Source organism: Notolepis coatsorum (assembly GCF_963971535.1).
Source record: "Notolepis coatsorum genome assembly, chromosome: 18".
NCBI classification, from domain to species: Eukaryota; Metazoa; Chordata; class Actinopteri; order Aulopiformes; family Paralepididae; genus Notolepis; species Notolepis coatsorum.
This window is the reverse complement of record NC_140182.1, coordinates 26,014,432-26,035,411: the sequence shown is the minus strand read 5'-3', so window position 1 is coordinate 26,035,411 and position 20,980 is coordinate 26,014,432. Positions and strand designations below refer to the sequence as shown.

The following is a 20,980-nucleotide window of genomic DNA, read 5'->3' as shown; positions in this document are numbered from 1 at the left end:
GTCTGTAATGGAGCTAATCGCTGTATCATTTGGTTCAGCAGATATGTACAGTTGTGTCTCATCCGCATAGCTATGGAAATCTACATTATGTTCTCTGATGATATCACCCAGCGGTAACATGTAAAGGGAGAAGAGTAAAGGACCTAAGCAACTCCCTTGTGCAACTCCATAGTTGTCGTATATATCAGACACGTGCTCTCCTAGTCTAACATAGAATTTCCTCCCTCTGATGTATGTTTTAAACCAGCCTAGCACATGTTCTGAGAAACCGACATGGTTTTCAAGACGATCGATTAGAATATCGTAATCGATTGTATCAAATGCTGCACTGAGATCTAGCAAGATAAGGATGGAGATCTTATTCTCATCAGAGTTTACTGTCTGAATACTGACTACTGCATGTAGTACTGTCTGAATACTGACTACTGCATGTAGTACTGTCTGAATACTGACTACTGTATGTAGTACTACTAACTAAATACGGACTACTGCATGTAGTACTAACTAAATATTCACTACTGCATGTAGTACTAACTAAATACTCACTACTGCATGTAGTACCAACTAAATACTCACTACTGCATGTAGTACTAACTAAATACTCACTACTGCATGTAATAATACTACTAACTAAATACTCACTACTGCATGTAATACTACTAACTAAATACTCACTACTGCATGTAGTACTAACTAACTAAATACTCACTACAGCATGTAGTAGTAGTAGTTAATTTTTTCAGTCATCATCTCACACAATACAATATACACCATCATTTATCAATATTTGATTTTTTTACAGTGACTGAAAAGGTACAGACTGAAGCATAGTGCTTATATGTGCCTGTTCTATATTCTTACAAAAAAGATACAAAAATGTTGACTCCAAAACAGTATTCTAAAGAAAAAAAAGCAAGCAAAACAGTATTATTCACCCTTGTAGTTTTCAAAATTTGGTTTACAAAAAAAAATACAAAAATGTATTTAGTTAGTAATGTAGTACTAACTAAATACTCACTACTGCATGTAGTACTACTAACTAAATACCCACTACTGCATGTAGTAGTACTAACTAAATACTCACTACTGTATGTAGTACTAACTAAATACTCAATACTGCATGTAGTACTAACTAAATACTCACTACTGCATGTAGTAGTACTAACTAAATACTCACTACTGCATGTAGTACTAACTAAATACTCACTACTGCATGTAGTACTGCCTGGCGTAGACGTGCTGCAGCCACAGCAGCTGTTGAGGACTGTAGAGAGAGTAGGTAGGGAACGTTGGAGGAGTCATGTCTGGTACCCCGGGCCTAGAGAGACAGAGACACAGAGACACAGAGACACAGAGAGAGAGAGAGAGAGAGAGAGAGAGAGAGAGAGAGAGAGAGAGAAAGAGAGAGAAAGAGAGAGAGGAATGGAGGTGAAAAGGATGAGAATGATCACCTACATGAGAAGTATCTATGCTGAAAACAGACCATGGGAACTGATCACATCATATCGTTGTGTGTAAACCAATGACCATCATGACAATACAACCTAAATGTTCTCATCTACACTCTACACTCGTTAGCAAATGCTTAGAAATTGTCTCAAATCCAGAAATCAAAGAAGGCAAGAGAACCGCCAGTAACTCTGGGACTACATGCTGGGACACCATTTTGTCATGGCCGACACATATCCAGCAGATGAATGGGAGTCTTTACTCCTTGTTGACATAATCGAAGAACAGTCTGGGACGCCCTACACCCCCCCCCCCCCCCCCCATGCTAGCATGTTTTGCCTTTTTTCTTCTAGTGTGACGATTCCTGCAATGTGTTCCATTTCTCAAAAAGAGGAGTCCAAACCAAACCCCTCCTCACTGATCCCTGGAGGACAGCATGCCAAGACGGCAGGCTGTGATCTGTCAGGACCGTATAGAATCAGTCTAGGCATGATCAATGATTTTTCAAAAATGTCTCACCCCAAATGTTCCTATTTAAAAAATGAAAAATCACAAAATAGCTAAAAGTAGATATAAGAATGAATGTTACAAACTGTATCAAGACTAGACTATTCATGTCAACTAGTATAGAAGTAATGTCAGAGCCTAATGTGAAAATGTATTGGTAGTTAGCTAGCAATGCAAGCTAGCCAACACTAGCTAGTTAGTTAGCAAACTGAATGTTGGCTAGCAAGATTGCACTCCATGTCATACCTGTCAACCCTCCCGTTTTTCCTGGGATTCTCCCGTATTTCAACCTTCTCTCCCGCCGTCCTCCCGTTAAAATATTTTCCCGTATTTTTCCTGTTTTTTTTTATTTATACAAAATGGCTGCAATTCCCCTCCGTGACGACAGGTGGCAGCAGTGTAGATTAGAAAATTAGCACAGGAAGTCAGACCGGAAGACGGTTGCCCAGAAAATGTCGGGCAAAGTGGGGTTGTTCCCGGAGAGCTCACTCTCGGCCGTGGTTTCTCAGTGTATAATGTATGGTGCTCTGCCTCAACATGCGAGTAGGGTGAGACAACACCATTCTTTAGTCCAAATAATACCCTACTTTATACTATATTATTGTCATTCGTTTAATGTAAAGTCAGTCTTACATTGGCACTGCTTTAACGTTGCAGTTACCCATAATCCATTGCTGTATTAAACCCATGTGCCAGTATAACTTTTGTAAAGTAATGAAGCACAAATGTAAAGTTAATCAATACACAATGAAACAATATCTTTATCTATATCACATGTCAAAACTACTTTAATAAAACAAGATTTCCGTTTTTCATTTCTACTCATTCATCCAAAACAAGACAGACTGTAGCAGGGCTCTATGCTAACCTTTTTCCCAAGGAGCACATGTGCTCCTAAATGAAAAAATTTAGGAGCACCCAAAAATATTTAGGAGCACAGTGAAAATATTTCAAGTAACAGTTTATTTTATTTTTCAAAAATAAATGTATATTTGTACTGTGCGTGCATGTGTGTAAATTAGCTCTTGCTACAACCCTGCATGTTTACATTTTGTACTTGATGTTCATTAACATGTGCTGTCCCTATCAAATAAACTATCAAATCAAACTACTGCTACAAAAGTAACAGTCACTTAACTTTAGCTTTTGCCCTCTTTTATGCATACAATGCCTATGTTTTGGCTGTGTTGCTCTTCTAGAAAAATAATCCTTTCAGGGTTGCCTATTGAAATACTGTACAACTCCAGTACAGAAACATTGTTTATGAGTTTGCGTGTCAGGTAGACCATTGCGCTGCAGCTGGACCCTATTGCCCACCTCTGCTGTTGGGTTGATAACGCTAGCCAAGTTAGCTGTACACACATACACAGTGGGCCAGTTACTTTGGTGTAACAATGCATCGATCCTAAGGGGAAATTCAACTGCATCGATTTGAAAATGTTAGAATCGATTATCGCAATTTGAATGTGTACACAGTGTTATGTTGTCATCATGTCCGTTAGTCAACACAACGACATACGCTACTGCATCAACATTATGATTAACAAAGCAAGGCATTCGTTTTGTTGCATTAACGTTATATTACTATTGCTATCGCTAAATCTAGGTGTTCTAAAATCTATTGCTATTGGCAAGACTATAATAAGTTAGTGTATCGGAAAACGCTTGCATATCGCAATCAGAGCCCTGATCGCAATGGCCGACTTGCAGGAAGTAAACAAGCCAAATGAGAGCTTCCGATTGGTCATTTGCTTTATTTCCCATGAAACCAGTCACGTCACTCTACTGTGATTGGACCGTTGGCTTGAGTGCAATGTGAGACTTGTAGTTTTTTAACGATTCTCAGCGGAGAAATAAAAAGAACGACTGGGGCTGCAATTGATTTTTCAGGTTCGCACACACATATTTTTAGGGGCATATGCGAGCAATATGGTCGCACTGTAGAGCCCTGTGTAGATGTCAAGGCTCCCGTGTTGGCTGGGAAATGCATGTATTTGACCCTTCTATTGAGATCGCGAGTAACGTTATTATTCCTGAAGTCCACCAATCCGAAACTATACTTTGAAAGTCCATATCACCAACTTGCCTGCATCAAATTCCAACATCCAATATACCATATAGGATGCCAAGAGGGTTTTTATAAACTCATCTTAATTTTGTGCTCAATAGTTTCATTTTATTACTATTTTACACATCATCCAATACAATTGTCCAGGACAACTGTTTCTATTTCCATGTAAGTGTTCACTTTTGCTCAGTTTCCATGACTTTTCCATACCTGGAAAATGAAAAAATTAATTCCATGTTTTCCAGGTACCGTGGGAACCCTGATGTAGTGTGTGTTCAGTCAGTGTGTGTTCAGTGGGGATGTAGTGTGTGTTCAGTGGGGGATGTAGTGTGTGTTCAGTCAGTGTGTGTTCAGTGGGGATGTAGTGTGTTCAGTGGGGGATGTAGTGTGTGTTCAGTCAGTGTGTGTTCAGTGGGGATGTAGTGCGTGTTCAGTGGGGATGTACTGGGTGTGTTCAGTGGGGATGTAGTGTGTGTTCAGTGGGGATGTACTGGGTGTTCAGTGGGGATGTAGTGTGTGTTCAGTGGGGATGTAGTGTGTGTTCAGTGGGGATGTAGTGTGTGTTCAGTGGGGATGTAGTGTGTGTTCAGTGGGGATGTAGTGTGTTCAGTGGGGATGTAGTGTGTGTTCAGTGGGGATGTAGTGTGTGTTCAGTGGGGATGTAGTGTGTGTTGTGTTCAGTGGGGATGTAGTGTGTGTTCAGTGGGGATGTAGTGTGTGTTCAGTGGGGATGTAGTGTGTGTTCAGTGGGGATGTAGTGTGTGTTCAGTGGGGATGTAGTGTGTGTTCAGTGGGGATGTAGTGTGTGTTCAGTGGGGATGTAGTGTGTGTTCAGTGGGGTCATGGATCAGGGACTCACACGGTGGCAGCAGGCCAGGCAGCAGGTGTCGCAGGAGGCTCTGCTGGACCGGTCTGTCTTCTCTGCCTCAGCTCTGGTGTGCTGGGCGGGTCCGACGGGGCCACGCCGGGTCCCTGGGCCACAGGGCTCTGGCTTCTGGGGGAGGAGCCGGGAGCGGGCGTGGTCGCGGGACTCTGGGTTCTGGGGGAGGAGCCGGGAGCTGGCGTAGTCACGGGGCTTTGGGTTCTGGGGGAGGAGCTAGGGTCAGATGGTGATGAGGAGGGCTGTGGTTGGTCTGTCGGTCTGACCTGCAGAATGAGGAACAGGTTAGACTCTGGAGAGGTCTTTCACTCACACTCACACACACACACCTTCACCAGCCTGCAGTCACAGGACACCTTCACCAGCCTGCAGTCACATGACACCTTCACCAGCCTGCAGTCACATGACACCTTCACCAGCCTGCAGTCACATGACACCTTCACCAGCCTCAGATAGTAGGGATGCCCCGATCGTTCGGCCAGCAATCGGCATCGGCCGATAATCAGTATAAATATGAGATCGGTGCATTCCGATAATGCTTTAAGACGCGCGGAAAACATGATCCAATTCTCAGCGGAGTTCTCACTCGCTGACTTCTCTCTCAGGCACACAGCTGCTGCTGCTTTTTTTTATAAAACCAAAAACGATCGGTATCGGCAGTGTATCGGCCGATATGGCTCATAGACGATCGGTGATCGGTGGCAAAAAACGTGATCGGGGCATCCCTATCAGAGCTTGATTTATTGATTGATTGAAAACTTTATTAACAGATTGCAGAATGGGTACAATACAGTACGGCTCAATACAAAGAATTGTTATGGGGATGCAGACCAGATAAAGACTTTCGTCTCATTTACATCAGGGTCCCCCATTTTCAATTCATAATGACATTTATGACATACAGATAAAACAGATATACATGACATACAGATATACAGTACTGTTACATCCAGCTGCCTCTTCAGAGGGGAAACTCACATTTTTGATTGAAATTCAAAAAGGACATAAGCAACCAACAACAATTTATGATCAATATATATATATATATATATATATTAACAACCAGTAACTGTACTGGCTGTGTTCTGTGTGTTCTGTAAAGGCACTTTGGGTCTGGCTATGTTCTGTGTGTTCTGTAAAGGCACCTTGGGTCTCTGTGTTCTGTGTGTTCTGTAAAGGCACCTTGGGTCTGGCTGTGTCCTGTGTGTTCTGTAAAGGCACCTTGGGTCTGGCTGTGTCCTGTGTGTTCTGTAAAGGCACCTTGGGTCTGGCTGTGTCCTGTGTGTTCTGTAAAGGCACCTTGGGTCTGGCTGTGTCCTGTGTGTTCTGTAAAGGCACCTTGGGTCTGGCTGTGTCCTGTGTGTTCTGTAAAGGCACCGTGGGTCTGGCTGTGTTCTGTGTGTTCTGTAAAGGCACCTTGGGCCTGGCTGTGATCTGTGTGTTCTGTAAACCCACCTTGGGCCTGGCTCCCAGGGGCCCAGGGGCAGGGGTCCTGACAGCACACACCAGGTGCAGCGTGAGAACGGAGCCAGTCTGTGGAGACAGAGATAAGGCCCGATTAGAAAGGCTCACGTGGCACATTGACACAGCAGCACACGTTACACCAGACTCATTATAGCCAATGTACAAACACACGGTCAAAAGCACAGTCAGAAGGATTTCATTCACCTGATAAAAAGTGTGTTTTGGTGACATGATGGGTGCAGACTAGGGATGGTGATATACTGAATATGTACAAATACTGACATCAGTATGACTCTTACAGACCTACATAGACTGGTTCATATCGGTATGTTAAATGTATTCATCCAGTACATAGACTGGTTCATATCACCCCAACCCTATGACCTACACACCAAGTACAACAACAATACGACAACTATCAAACTGTCCATACAACACACACACCAAGTACAACAACAATAAGACAACTATCAAACTGTCCATACAACACACACAGATACACCAGGTACAATAAGACAACTATCAAACTGTCCATACAACACACACACACACCAAGTACAACAACAACAAGACAACTATCAAACTGTCCATACAACACACACAGACACACCCGGTACAACAACAATAAGACAACTATCAAACTGTCCATACAACACACACAGATACACCAGGTACAATAAGACAACTATCAAACTGTCCATACAACACACACAGACCCACCAAGAACAACAAAAATAAGACAACTATCAAACTGAACATACAACACACAGACACACCAGGTACAATAATCATACTGTATCAAGATCTCTCCAAGCACCTCAGTGACAGACATCAAGATCTCTCCAAGCACCTCAGTGACAGACATCAAGACCTCTCCAAGCACCCCAGTGACACTAAGACCTCTCCAAGCACCTCAGTGACAGACACTAAGACCTCTCCAAGCACCTCAGTGACAGACATCAAGACCTCTCCAAGCACCCCAGTGACACTAAGACCTCTCCAAGCACCTCAGTGACAGACACCAAGACCTCTCCAAACACCTCAGTGACAGACACTAAGACCTCTCCAAGCACCTCAGTGACACCAATACCTGTCCAAGCACCTCAGTGACACAAATACCTCTCCAAGCACCTCAGTGACACCAAGACCTCTCCAAGCACCTCAGTGACAGACACTAAGACCTCTCCAAGCACCTCAGTGACACCAAAACCTCTCCAAAGCTTACAAAACGTGACAGGTTAGGGAATAAGCTAATGTTAGCCAGCAAGTAAGATGGTGATGAGCTGCTAAATGATGAGATACGTTGCATAACGTCAAGCCTACTCTATCATGATGAATGAATGAATGAAAACTTTATTTAACAGATTGCAGAATGGGTACAATACAGTACGGCTCAATACACACAATTGTTAAGGGGATGCAGACCAGACATCAGGGTCCCCCATTTTCAATTCATAGTGACATTTATGACATACATGACATCATGACATTTATGGCATAGGGACATACATGACATAAAGGTATATAGTACTGTTACATTTGTGACATATACGATATGCAAACATACAGTACTGTTACCCATAGATCTTAACAGAGAATATATACATATGATGATGGGGAGGACTGTACATTAGGAGGTGGTGGGTGGGAGAAAAAAAATACATAAGGTGGGGAGAAATATATACACACGGTGGGGAGGAGACTGTCTATTAGGAGGGGGGGGGGGGGGGGGGTTGGACATTCACGGTGGCCAGTTTAGAATTGCAGCCTCCCGTAGGTGCTCTTTAACACATTGGTTGCCGGATATGGCGATTTATCGCTTGGATGCCAGCACGTTAATCAATGGGAGGACGAGCAGATTTGCGAGCGATTAAACTATATCTTAAATTATGTGTCTAATACACCTGTCGCTTATCAATGACTTGCTTGCAGTCAATATGTACGAAACGGATTGTTTTTTCATCAGTACACTTCCGTTTTATACCGTTTTGAATACGAGTATAGTTTGAGATTTCTAGAAAGAAAGATTCCGTGAAAATAGCCATTTACTGGAATACACAAAACATTGTCATTTTCCGGCTGATTTATGAATAGATTTCAAATAAATGCTAGATTATCGAGAGTATTTGTGTTCTTATGCACGATGCAAAAGCGGGCTGAAAAATAATTTATTCGTGCCGCGCTCAGCACCTAACGCCACACACACACACGTTGTGAACGCTGTGAAAAACAACTCTGATTAACCCAAAACTGGTAACATAGATTCCTTACCTCAGATCAGATGTTCTGCAAAAAGATGAATCCAATTCCTGATCGCCATTCCAAATATTGATCGTGTTTATTGATCCAACGTTATAGTCCGAAACGCATAATCGAAAGCTGCTCCGAGCCTCGCCAGTGAATCTGGTAACAGACACTGCTTGCCAGAGATGGGGAAACCCTGGACCGGAGTTTTTCTCTGATGCACTTTTTCACTCAATCCAATCCAATGATGTGCATTACCGTCCGGGAGACAATAGGGGCGGTATTTGCCCTTTTCGAGCTCAGAGCCATTCCCAATGATAACGTCAGGCTGGACGGATGAAAAATGTATGGATATCGCTAATAAAAGAAATAACGATTAAATTACGAGAAATCTCGTTATTGGCAACCAACGCATGGCGGCCAATAACGAGAAATCTCGTTGTTGGCAGCCAATGTGTTAAGAGCGGTTTTGAATGTGGGTAGGGATCATCATAAATCCTCATCATAAATCATAAATAGCATGACAAGCATGTTAGAAAATGTCAAAAACAACAAATGTATTTAGCTACAGTTATTTTGAGGGGCCTCATTTTGGTGCTTTTTAAATAGCTACTAGCTACAATTCACAAAGTCCATGTCAATTCTAAACTAAGGTGACAGAACAGCCAGTAGAAAAGGCACAACCCCAATGTAAATATAGCTGTGAATTTGCTCAACTCTTGTGGACATTCTGTTTCTGATCTATTAGCAAGGTTATTATAGTTAACAAAAAAACTAAAACTTGGCGTGAACATTTGCATTAACTAAAAATAAAAAACACTGAAATTAACTGAAACTGTAATATATATATATGATTAAATGACTACATGTAATTGTATCGTGATACTAAACACTACAGGGAAGCTCTCTCTATAAGTCCTGTCTGGCTCACAGCGTCCCTGCTCTTCTCTGCAGTAACAGGAGTCTCTATGGGGGATTCACAGACAAAGCCATGTAGCAGAAACATGAAATATTACACTATTCTTCTCTTCCATGCAGCATTGGGGCACCATGGCAATCCTTTAGTAGATCATGAAAGGCTTGTTATTCAAACACAACACTGCCGTCACCCCCCGCCCCCCCCCCCAAAACACACACACACACACATACTAGCTGAATCAGGACAAACAGGCTGGATTAAAGGGAAAATGACCTCTAGAATAAAATGTTACAAATGTTTAGAACCGGTTTCTCATCTCGACACAAGACCAAGAAATTACCTTTAGAAACCATGTTGACCAACATTAACCTCGGGTGATGTTTCTTTGTATTGTAAAATGTGTGGAGGGAGGGCGGGGCACCAGGACAAACAGATCTGTTCTAGCTTCACACAGTGTTCCAGGGATCGCGGTGCGCCACCCTGGCGACCAGAGGTTCACATTTCTATCCCAAAATGACATATTGCAGCTTTAAACTTGTGGTCCATGAAACTCCTCACTCCACAAACCGCCACACGGCGTAACCTCCGCTCTGGAACTTGACAACTCTCTCAAAACTCCCAGGATCAAGCTCCGTACCGTGGGAGATATCGGGCCTTCTGCTTGGTTGCTCCCAGTCTGTGGAATGCTCTCCCTGACCATCAGCGGACACCATAGACTGATGCTTTTAAACATGGCTTAAAAACCCACCTGTTTAGTAGAGCTGGGTTTTTTTTTTAACCATGATAGTATGCTTCTTTTTTATCAGTTGCATTAAATGTCTTTAACCTGTAGCACTTTGAGATTGTCAAATGTAAAGTGCAATATAAATAAAATGTATTATTATTATTATTAAACCCAGGTGATGCTGCAGGACGTTGTCTGTCATGTAAAGTGTAGAATAATAATATCCCTAGTTCACAGAATACGTTAGCCTAGCGGACCAGCTAGCCTAACGGGTTTGGCCAAAACACCTGGAATGTAAACCTACAGACAGTAGGCAAACAGAGGGGAACCAACCTTCACACACACACACGTACCGGTTTGAAGATATCGCTGATGTGCAGATGGTCGAGCAGCAGTTTGCCAGAGTAGATCAGCCTCTGGTCACTCACCGCCTGAGGGGAGGAGTGTGATCCAACAGGTTTCGGTTATACAGTTAAAACAGACCATAGACATAAAGTGGGGTTAGGCGTTAACAAACGGAATAAAAAGAGACTAAGGCTGCGGTTACACTAGGGCCATTTCATTTCGTTTCATTTAACTTTTCAGAACGCTGCATATTGGCAGGCAAGTAAGAGTTAAGTTAGACGTTGTTTTGTCTTGTCTACTATATACATGTAGTACAATGCCAAAGCAGTAGGTGGCGATGTAGTTCAAACATGAAGGCCATTTTCAACCAATCAGAAAGGTTGAACGAGACACTCCACAATCATCCTGCTCAAAATCTCAAAAGCCACCATCTTTATACCTCGCATGAGCCATTTAGCCACAGAATTTATTATTCAGCAAGAAATAAAGTGCAATAAACAAAAACCGATACATTCACTGTGTGTTCTGCCTCATTTGTTTATGATATGTTGATACAAAACTAACATCAACACAATTGACCACCAAGAGCGGAGTTTAGTCTCACAAAAATATCACCGATTTTGTTAGCTTACGTGCTAATGTGATATGCCAGTAAACAGTATAGCAGGGCTGTACAGTGTGAGATATATATCGCACATGCTACAGCGGTCTGTGCGATGAATGGATTTACTTCAGTTAAGTAGCACTGGTGCGATAGGCATTCGGTTCATATCGATACTCTTATTTTGAAAATCCTGTCGCGGGTGGGTCTCATTTCCGCCTAAGCTCCACCTATAATAACTATGGCTCCGGCAGCTAGCAACGCTCAGTTCATATCGATACTCTTATTTTGAAAATCCGTGGTGTCATGACTCATATCCGCTCCACAGCACACAACAGTACTCGTCTCAGTAGCGTCTGGAATGCGGACATTGCAACATAGCAAGGCTAGTGTGCTTATTTCGCGACCCAAAACAAATCCCTGCTGTTTTATTCCGCAACGGGTCAAATGCATATAACATACTTTGCAATCCTCGCCATTCCTTTATGACCATGTCGTGTTTAAGACCGGAATTAACGTTCCGTTAGCATAAGCTAACAACAAGCTAAAACCCTGTTCAGAGCGACAAAGAACAGCAGAGTGGGGACTGGGAAGGAGGGGGGGGGGGCATTCTCCCTTCTGTGTGTGTGCATTTTAAAAGATATGATGAAGTCAGACGAGTATATTATATTGATAGTAAATGTACTGAGGGTGGACAGATGATGTTGATATTTAAACATAAAAAATACAATACATAATAAATGTATGCATGATCATCATGCAACATAAAACAATTGCAGGAACGGTTTTGGAGAGGAAGGGGTTTTAGGTGTTCCAAAAATGTTTTACTTCAAGTTTAAAGCTCAATATATCAAAACGTGGCACTTTATAGTGAACAGGAGGTCTATTTGTATTAAAAACAATAAATAGTTTTTCATTTAAATGTCTGGAAGAGCTAAAAGAAAATTCCAAATTATATTTGTTACCTTTTGAGTTGATCTAAATGTTACTGATTGTGTTAAATGGGCTTATGATATCATCTCATCGATTGCAGGCACCTGCATTGTATCGTATCGTGGCAGATATCGGCAAATATCGTATCGTTGTCCAAAGAATCGATATCGTATCGTGATGAAGCTGGCGATTCCCACCCCTAGTAGAGTCCATACACCCAACACCAAATCCCATAATTCCTTACACGTAACGTGTCTGGCTGTGTGACGTCAACTTGTCAGCATGAAAATGACAGCCAAACATGGCACTGCAACTAAATAACACAAATACAATAGGCACATTTGTGACTGTTACAAATATAACGTTTTATACTTGTGCTACAGATATTGGCCTGTGCTACAAAACTATCAACCTCTGTAGCACCAGTGCTATGTGCAAAAAAAGTTAATGTACAATAGCATTGTGGCTAGCAGAAAGAATTGATTGATTGAATTGATTGATTGATTGAAAAGTTTATTAACAGATTGCAGAATGGGTACACTACAGTACAGCTCAAAACATACAATTGTTAAGGGGATGCAGACCAGAGAAAGACTTTCGTCTTGTTTACATCAGGCTCCCCCATTTTCAATTAATCATATGACACACACGACATACAGATAGACAGTACTGCTACATCTATACATTTATGAGTTATGACATACCAGATTTGCAAATACAGTACTGTTTGTGATACTAAAAAAATCCAGAAAGAGTGTATATACATTTGACATAGAAGCTGTACATTGGAGGAGGTTGGGTAGGTGGGGTTGGGTTGTACATTGGAGGTGGGGGGGGGGGGACACACACTGTACACTGGAATACTGACATACATTTGACATAGGATGTAAATGTTATTTAACAGATTGCAGAATGGGTACAATACAATACGGCTCAATACAAACAATTGTTAAGGGAATGCAGACTGTTGTAGCTTGTTATATTAATCAGCGTCCCCAGAGCGATAGTTCAACTTCAGCAACAAAACGTTGCTGTTTTAGCCCAGTGTAACCATGATGGCCTAAATGCGATTTCAGTGAAACCGATTGCGTGACTAATCCGAATAAATCAGAAGACAACCTGATCGAGAGTCAACATAATGTCCACCTTATATCATGATTTGATCAAATGCAAATAAGAGAGGCTACAGTTAGCTAGTAGAGACACAGCAACAAATGCAGTCAGCCATTTAGAGACCTGCCTGCTAGTTACACTTGACACAGTGGAAGAGCTATGGAATGTTAGTATTGCAAGCTACTTTAAATGGCTGGCTGAGTGTTGCAGCCTGTAAGTTGGAAACATATATACAAAGTATGTGGCAGTTGTTCAAATCCACTCCCTGTGTAACGAGGCCGTGACTGACAGATGCTGACGTCATCTGACAAACCTTACTACTAAGTTACTAGTCTAGTTAATCAGATGGCTTGACATTCACACAAACTCAGGCCAGACTATTGTTAGCGGTTAGCCTCACTGCTAACGTTAACCTATAATAAATACACATTTCTGGTGTTATTTTATTTTATTTTTCATACAACACACAAAACCCCGTTTCGTGACATGCATTGCTGTCAGACGGTGACCAGAGAGGCTACGTGGCTGTTGTTGGGATATAAACAGTGGACGCTGCTAACGTTAGCTTAGCTCGACTAGCTCCCTTCTAGCAGCAGTAACAACTCACGGGTTGGGTCGGGTAGACGGAGGACAGGTGTGTTTTCAGGTCCCTGATGGTCCAGTTCACGTTGACCCCGTCCACGGTCTGATCTCCGTGGGTCTGGTTGGGTGTTTTCACCACCAGTCGGATGATCTGTCCGCCAGCTGGATCCATTTCAACCCTGTTGCTCTTCTTCTTCTTCTTCTTCTTCTTCCTCGCGCACTGACCGCTCTCTCTCTCTCTCTCTCGATAATAATAATAATATCGTCCAAACCGTCGAAATGAGGTAACAATTTATCCCCAAAACAAACAAAACCCGAGGAACTAATAACGGTGTGATTAATAAGATGAAACTTGGTCGTCGGTTGAGGTGAGGAAGTGTGTTGTTGTGTCACGCGGCTCTCTGAGGCGTGAATGTACCGTCGGAATGTTGTTTCCAAACACACGGTGGCTCGCGCCCATTGGCCGTCACGTCGCGTCACGTCAGGACGTGGAGGTTCGGGAGGACAGTAGCCATTACGCATGCGCGACAAATGTTAACATGTTGTGAATGAATGAATGAATGAATGAAAACTTTATTAACAGATTGCAGAATGGGTACAGTGCAGTACAGCTCAATACATACAATTGTTAAGGGGATGCAGACCAGAGAAAGACTTTCGTCTTGTTTCCACCAGGGTCCCCCATTTCCAATTCATCGTAACATATATGACATACATGACATACAGATAGACAGTACTGCTACATCTATACATTTATGACATACCAGATTTGCAATTACAGTACTGTATTTGTGATGCAAAAAGAGTCCAGAAAGAAAAGAGTATATACATTAGGCGTAGAAACTGTACATTGGATTGGGTAGGTGGGGGTGGGACTGTACATTGGAGGTGGTTGGGGGGGGGGGGGGGGGGGGGGGGGTAGGAGTGGGGGGGGGGGGGGTGTTGGCGGGGGTTGTGTTCGGACATTTACAGGGGCCAGTTTCGAGTTGCAGTCTCCCTTAGGTGTTTTTTGAGAGTGTTTTTGAAAGTGGGTAGTGATTCACATTCCTTTACAGCTTTGGGTAGGGCGTTCCACATTGATGTGGCATAATTGCGAAACGTGTTTAGTCCCTTGTTTGAGCCGAATCTGGGTTTAACATGATTTGTGGAGCTCCCTCTGGTGTTGTGATCGTGGTATTCACTGACCTTTGGGAAGTATTTAGTCATGTACATGGGTACCTTGGTCGTGTAGTGTATCTTGTAGACCAGGCCCATTGCAAGTTGCTGTACTCTGTCGTCTACTCTAAGCCATCCTAGGTTGTCAAAGTGGGCAGGGGTGAGGTGGGTTCTAGGAGTAAGGTCAAGCAGTAGTCTGACCAGTTTGTTTTGAGATGTTTGTAATTTTGTTTTTAGCGCCTTTGAGGTGCTTTGGTACCATGAGGTGCAAGCATAGTCGTAGTACCCTTGAATGAGTGCTCCTGCTAGAGTCTTCAGAGTATTCTTGTTTACCAGTGAGGAGATCCGGTACAAGAAACGAGTTCGTTGGTTGACTTTTTTTATTACATTGGATGCCATTTTGTCACAGGAAAGATTTGCCTCTAGGATGGAACCCAGGTAGGTAATATCTTCTTTCCTTGTGACAATATTGTCACCCACTGTAACTGAGAAGCCGTCGGTCTTGCTGAGTTTGTTATTTGAACCGAAGAGAATGGACTCTGTTTTGCCCATGTGTAATGATAGTTTGTTATCAGCGAGCCATATGCAGATTTTGCTTAGTTCTGAGCTGAGGGTTTTTTCAACCTGTAATTTGTTCTTGTCAGAGACCAGCAGGGCTGAGTCGTCCGCAAACAGGAACAAGTTGCAGTCACAAGCTGACGACATGTCATTTGCATAAATTAGGAACAGTAGCGGACCTAGTATGCTTCCTTGTGGAACACCACAGTTTACTGTGAGGGGGGGGGATAGGGTACCGTTTACCTCCACCATCTGCTCTCTCCCCTCCAGGTAGGATTGCATCCAGCTCACTGATAGACTATCAAAACCAATTGCTTTTAGCTTGTCAATCAGAATGGTGTGATTGACAGTGTCGAAGGCCTTTTGTAGGTCCAGCATGACCATGCCGCAGTATTTGCCCGCGTCCACCTCTTGTTTGATGTGGTCGTTTAAATAGAGAAGGCATGTGTCAGTGGAGTGGGATGTTCTGAAGCCAGATTGGAATTCGTAGATTAGATTTTTTTCCGCAAGGTATTTTTCGACCTGTTCGTATACAATTTTTTCCATGACTTTCGAGATGGAGGTAAGGATAGAAACAGGGCGGTAGTTGCCTGGGTCTAATATACTATATAACGAGGCGACTATAAAAGAAGGACGGGTCAGATGGAGGGTTCCCCCTCTTGGGGGGGCCCTCCAAGAGAGGAGATGATGTTTGTATTGTGATTGTATGACAAGAGGAGCAGAGAAGAAGGAGACAGAGACGATAGAAATGTGTTTTGAAGATGAGAAGAAGAAGAAGAAGAAGAGGAGTGTAAACTTTCTCAAGTGTGGACGAAGCAAGAATTGTGGAGGGCAGTAATACGCCACGATGCGTCTACACTGCCGGAAATTCAAATAAGAAGAAGAAGAAGAAGAAGGACGGGTCGCGTATCACGTCAGCATACCAGTGTTCTATGCTCTGCTTGTTGCCAGTTCTATCAAAGCCTGTATTACATAATAAATACATAAATATACACCAACCAATAATATATCTGTTCAGTACTGCTCAGCACGGTTTCAATATGCAAACAGTACTGTTCTGAGATAATTGTTGAGTATATACATGTAGATACACAAATGTTCTAGAATGTTTGGTTATGACATCAGATCATAAGGTGACATCACAATTAGAAATCGAGGACTATTCGATAGTCAGGAGGGCTAGAAACCAGTATGGAGGTGGCGTCTGTGTGTATATTCACAAAGATACCAAATTCATTGATTGATTGATTGAAAAGTTTATTAACAGATTGCAGAATGGGTACATACAAGGGTATGTGAATCAACTCAGACTACCATTGACCTCATCCTGACCTCTGACAAGTCCAAGATCTCCAATAAAGGGGTTATAGCATGCGGGTTAAGTTATCATTATATGATATTCTGTACCCGTAAAAAGCTAAAGCAAAAGGCTGGCTGTCACAAAACAGTCACATCTAGAGACCTCAAAACCTACTCTAGCGAGACCTTTAACCTTGAACTGGAGAGCCTGGACTGGTCAGATGAGCTCAATGGTACACTGGTTGAAGAAACCTGGCTTGGCTTCAAAACCAAATTCTCAACAATACTAAACAACATGGCCCCCCTAAGAACAACCACCAGAGTAAAAAATCGCGCTGAGCCGTGGATGCACACTGAAATACTGACCGCTATGAAAACCAGAGACAAAAAATGCTCTGAGTTTCGTAAAAGTCAGTCAAAGCTTACCAAAAGCACGAGCAGTGAACTCCAAGCCCACGTGACTGAACTCAAACTAGAAAGAAACAGACTAAGAAATGACGTAAACTCCATGATAAAAACTGCTAAAAAAATGTCATCAATGACAAAACTGAGGAAAACAAAAATAAACCATGTGAACTTTGGAAATTACTCAATAATCAACTAGGCTAGAAGATAAAGTTCAATGACTTTATCTAAAACCAATCAATATTCCTAATGCCGTTTCAATGTAAGGTTACAAAAATAAACATATAAACATTCATACAATACAATAACCTAAATATATAGCTTTGGCTCCTACACAAACATTAACAAGTTGACAATGCGACAAATTGGTTCTCTGACATCCGAGGTAATAATGTTTTTATGACTCCCATTCAACTCAAGGTTGGCCGAACTGAACGTTTCCACACTTGGCGCCAATGTGTACACACACTACACACGGTAATGTGACGACCAACGCGTTCGTGTTTCCGGGTTCCCGTTTTGCGCTCTGATTGGCCACTGACCTACGCTAGTACGCCCCCCTCGTAAGTAGAGAGTCGGCGCTGCACTCAACCGATTCATTCAACAGGAAGCGATTTGCGAGTACAATACACCATCACGCCAGAGTGGATAAAGAAATGCTCCAGAAATGAATATGCGTAGGGAAAGGCTTAACGAGTCAGCGCGAGAGCGCACACACAAAAGCACACACGCATGATATCTGATTTATTAATGCCAAATAATGGACGGCGACCGCAATTGGCACTTGAAAAGTGTAAATGATGGATTAGTCAGTAACAATTCATGACAGCTTGTATAGCTCAACTGGTTAGTGCCCTGCCTAATAATCTATCCACTCTGGTGTCCCAAAAAGGACAATAACACCACCTTATGCATACTGCACCTTATGTGAATACTGTGAATACTGTATATTTCAGTTGGTTAGATAGTCAATTCTATTTACTTATTTGTTTACACTGCTTGTGTTGTTTTCACTACCTGTGTACCCCCCCCCCCCCCATGCTGCTATGATGCCTGAATTACCCCAAGGGGATCAATAAAGGAATATCTTATCTTATCAACCAGAGTGGATAAATTAATTAACGTTACAGAAAAAAAGAAGTATCCAAGAGATTCGAACCGGGGACCAACCAGTTGAGCTATACAAGCTGTCATGAATTGTTATTATAAAATACAATATTATAAAATCCTGTCAGGAAGCGTGCCTCAAAGCATTTACCGGCATTTCTAAGCACTTTAAACTTACCAGAACTTTAGCGCACATAAAGTCACGCGGAAACAGCTGTTCCTGGAGGCAGTACTGTGATACGCATTTGCATTTCAGCGTCCTGCTACGCTCATAGCGAGGGGGGCGTACTAGCGTAGGTCAGTGGCCAATCAGAGCGCAAAACGGGAACCCGGAAACACAAATGCGTTGGTAAAAGCATAGACGCCGCCGGGCCGTCACGTCATTAGACGTGGAGGCTCGAGGGGGCATTCTCCATTGCGCATGCGCGACACATGTTACCATAATGTTACATCAGTCATTGAAATCCAGGGGAGCATGTGTGAACAAAGACACTTTAGTTTCATGAGAGTACATTTGAACTAGCTTGCAATTACAACAGAGACAAAAATATTGGCTGAAATCATTTCTTTGTGTTTAATATTTAATTGAAGAGACAAACATAAAATTTTTATTGTTTAATTAATTATTCATTTGAATTCATTATAAGCTACAGTAGGTATAATTAAATACACAACAATACTGTTGATCATGGTCATCATAATTCATAATCCGTTCACTGCTAACTTTAAATGAAAAGAGAAACGTTGGCCAGGTGTTAAAGGTGCTATACTGTAGATAATTTTTTTTTATCCACTTTTTCTCCCATTTTCTATATTTTCTCCCATCCCAATTTCGTATCATCCAATTCAACCCTCCCCTGTCACGAACGCTGTTTCTTGCCTCCCACAAGCCGGCTGCAATGTGGACTAAGTCATACATAGCACAAGTCCCCTCCGGTACTTGAGGTAACAGCAGTCGCATCTTTTCACCTGCGCAGCTCGATCTCTCAGTGGTGAGGAGTAACGCGTGGGAGGCTCACGCTGCCCCCGACACTTCCTGATTCTACTGCGCAGGCGCACCAACCGACCTGTAGGAGTCGCTGTCCACAACGCCCGATCCCCACCCATCAGTTTCCCACCCCCTAATACGGCCAATGTGTATTAGTATGAACGACCAGCTAAACTGAAAGCAATGTGGAGCGCTGGGCTCGAACAGGCAAGCCCAGCGTCTCCGTCATTCGTGGCGAGCGCCTTGCCCACTACGCCACGTAGCCGCCTCTGTAGATACATTCTTTATGTAGAATCATCTTTTTATTTATTTAATGTATTGCTTTTATTTTAAACATACATCTACATCCATAGCTTGTAGAAAGGAATAAAAGTTAAAAAAAATAAAAAATAAAGGTCCAAACTGTGTGCAAAATGAAAGAAAAAAAAGGTCCAAAATGAATGTTGTGTTGCAGGCATGTAATCCCCTCCTGGGGAGTGGGGACAGAGGTGTGTGCACTGGGGACAGAGGTGTGTGCACTGGGGACAGAGGTGTGTGCACTGGGGACAGAGGTGTGTGCACTGGGGGGACAGGTGTGTGCACTGGGGGGACAGAGGTGTGTGCACTGGGGACAGAGGTGTGTGCACTGGGGGGACAGAGGTGTGCACTGGGGGGACAGAGGTGTGCACTGGGGGGACAGAGGTGTGTGCACTGAGGACAGAGGTGTGTGCACTGGGGGGACAGAGGTGTGTGCACTGGGGACAGAGGTGTGTGTGGGGGGACAGAGGTGTGTGCACTGGGGACAGAGGTGTGTGCACTGGGGACAGAGGTGTGTGTGGGGGGACAGAGGTGTGTGCACTGGGGACAGAGGTGTGTGCACTGGGGACAGAGGTGTGTGCACTGGGGAGACAGGTGTGTGCACTGGGGGCAGAGGTGTGTGTACTGGGACAGGTGTGTGCACTGGGGAGACAGAGGTGTGTGCACTGGGGGCAGAGGTGTGTGTACTGGGACAGGTGTGTGCACTGGGGAGTGGGGACACATTCAGTGTTGTGCATGGAGAGAAAAGGGAACAGAAATCATGTTTTAATGAAATGTTTCTTTACAAGAGATTTTACTCAATATTGAGATTTAACACGATTACTCATTGAATTTGGAATGTATTTCTTGAACGTAAAAAAAGATGTATTTGAAAATATAATTAAACAGAGGGAAAAAATACTTGACCTGACTTAAAAACATGACCTGACTTAAAAACATGACCTGACTCAAAAACATGACCCGACAACCTGTTAAGCTGTAGCCCTATTTTCAGACAATCCACCTAAAAGTACATGCCCAAGTAAATGGAATATTGCTCCACTTCTACAAGGTCAATCTGCATGTTCTTGGTATCTAGGAACATCTATGGACCTCAGGGAATGTATTCCCCATGTCAGAAATATTGTGTCTGTTACTATGCTTGAGTAAATCGTAATGAAACAAAGGAGAATATAAATTCAAAATGTTCTTTGCATCTTTGACTATCTTTGAATATATTGATTGATTGATAGTTTTTAATTTTTGTGTCTTAATACATACAGATGTATGCCCAGTAGGGATGGGTACCGAATTCGGTACTTTTGAGGTACCGAACCGAAACACGTCGGTACTACCGAGTATC

The 20,980-nt window shown here is 42.8% G+C and overlaps 1 protein-coding gene across 2 annotated transcripts in view; it reads right to left on the bottom strand.

Annotated features, from left to right (window-relative positions):
* The window catches only part of herpud1 (homocysteine-inducible, endoplasmic reticulum stress-inducible, ubiquitin-like domain member 1), a 33,203-nt gene extending 18,965 nt beyond the window's left edge, over positions 1 to 14,238 (bottom strand). For both annotated transcript variants that reach the window (XR_014620740.1, XM_084335392.1), the window contains exons 1-5: positions 13,855 to 14,238; positions 10,609 to 10,686; positions 6,360 to 6,437; positions 4,884 to 5,170; positions 1,208 to 1,318 (exon numbers count right to left, since the gene is read on the bottom strand). Coding sequence is in view for 1 of the 2 variants with exons in the window: in XM_084335392.1 (XP_084191518.1) it covers positions 1,208 to 1,318; positions 4,884 to 5,170; positions 6,360 to 6,437; positions 10,609 to 10,686; positions 13,855 to 14,001 (701 nt within the window). In the remaining variant the exon portion in view is untranslated. The remainder of the gene's footprint in view (positions 1 to 1,207; positions 1,319 to 4,883; positions 5,171 to 6,359; positions 6,438 to 10,608; positions 10,687 to 13,854) is intronic.
* Between the last annotated feature and the right edge of the window lie 6,742 nt (positions 14,239 to 20,980).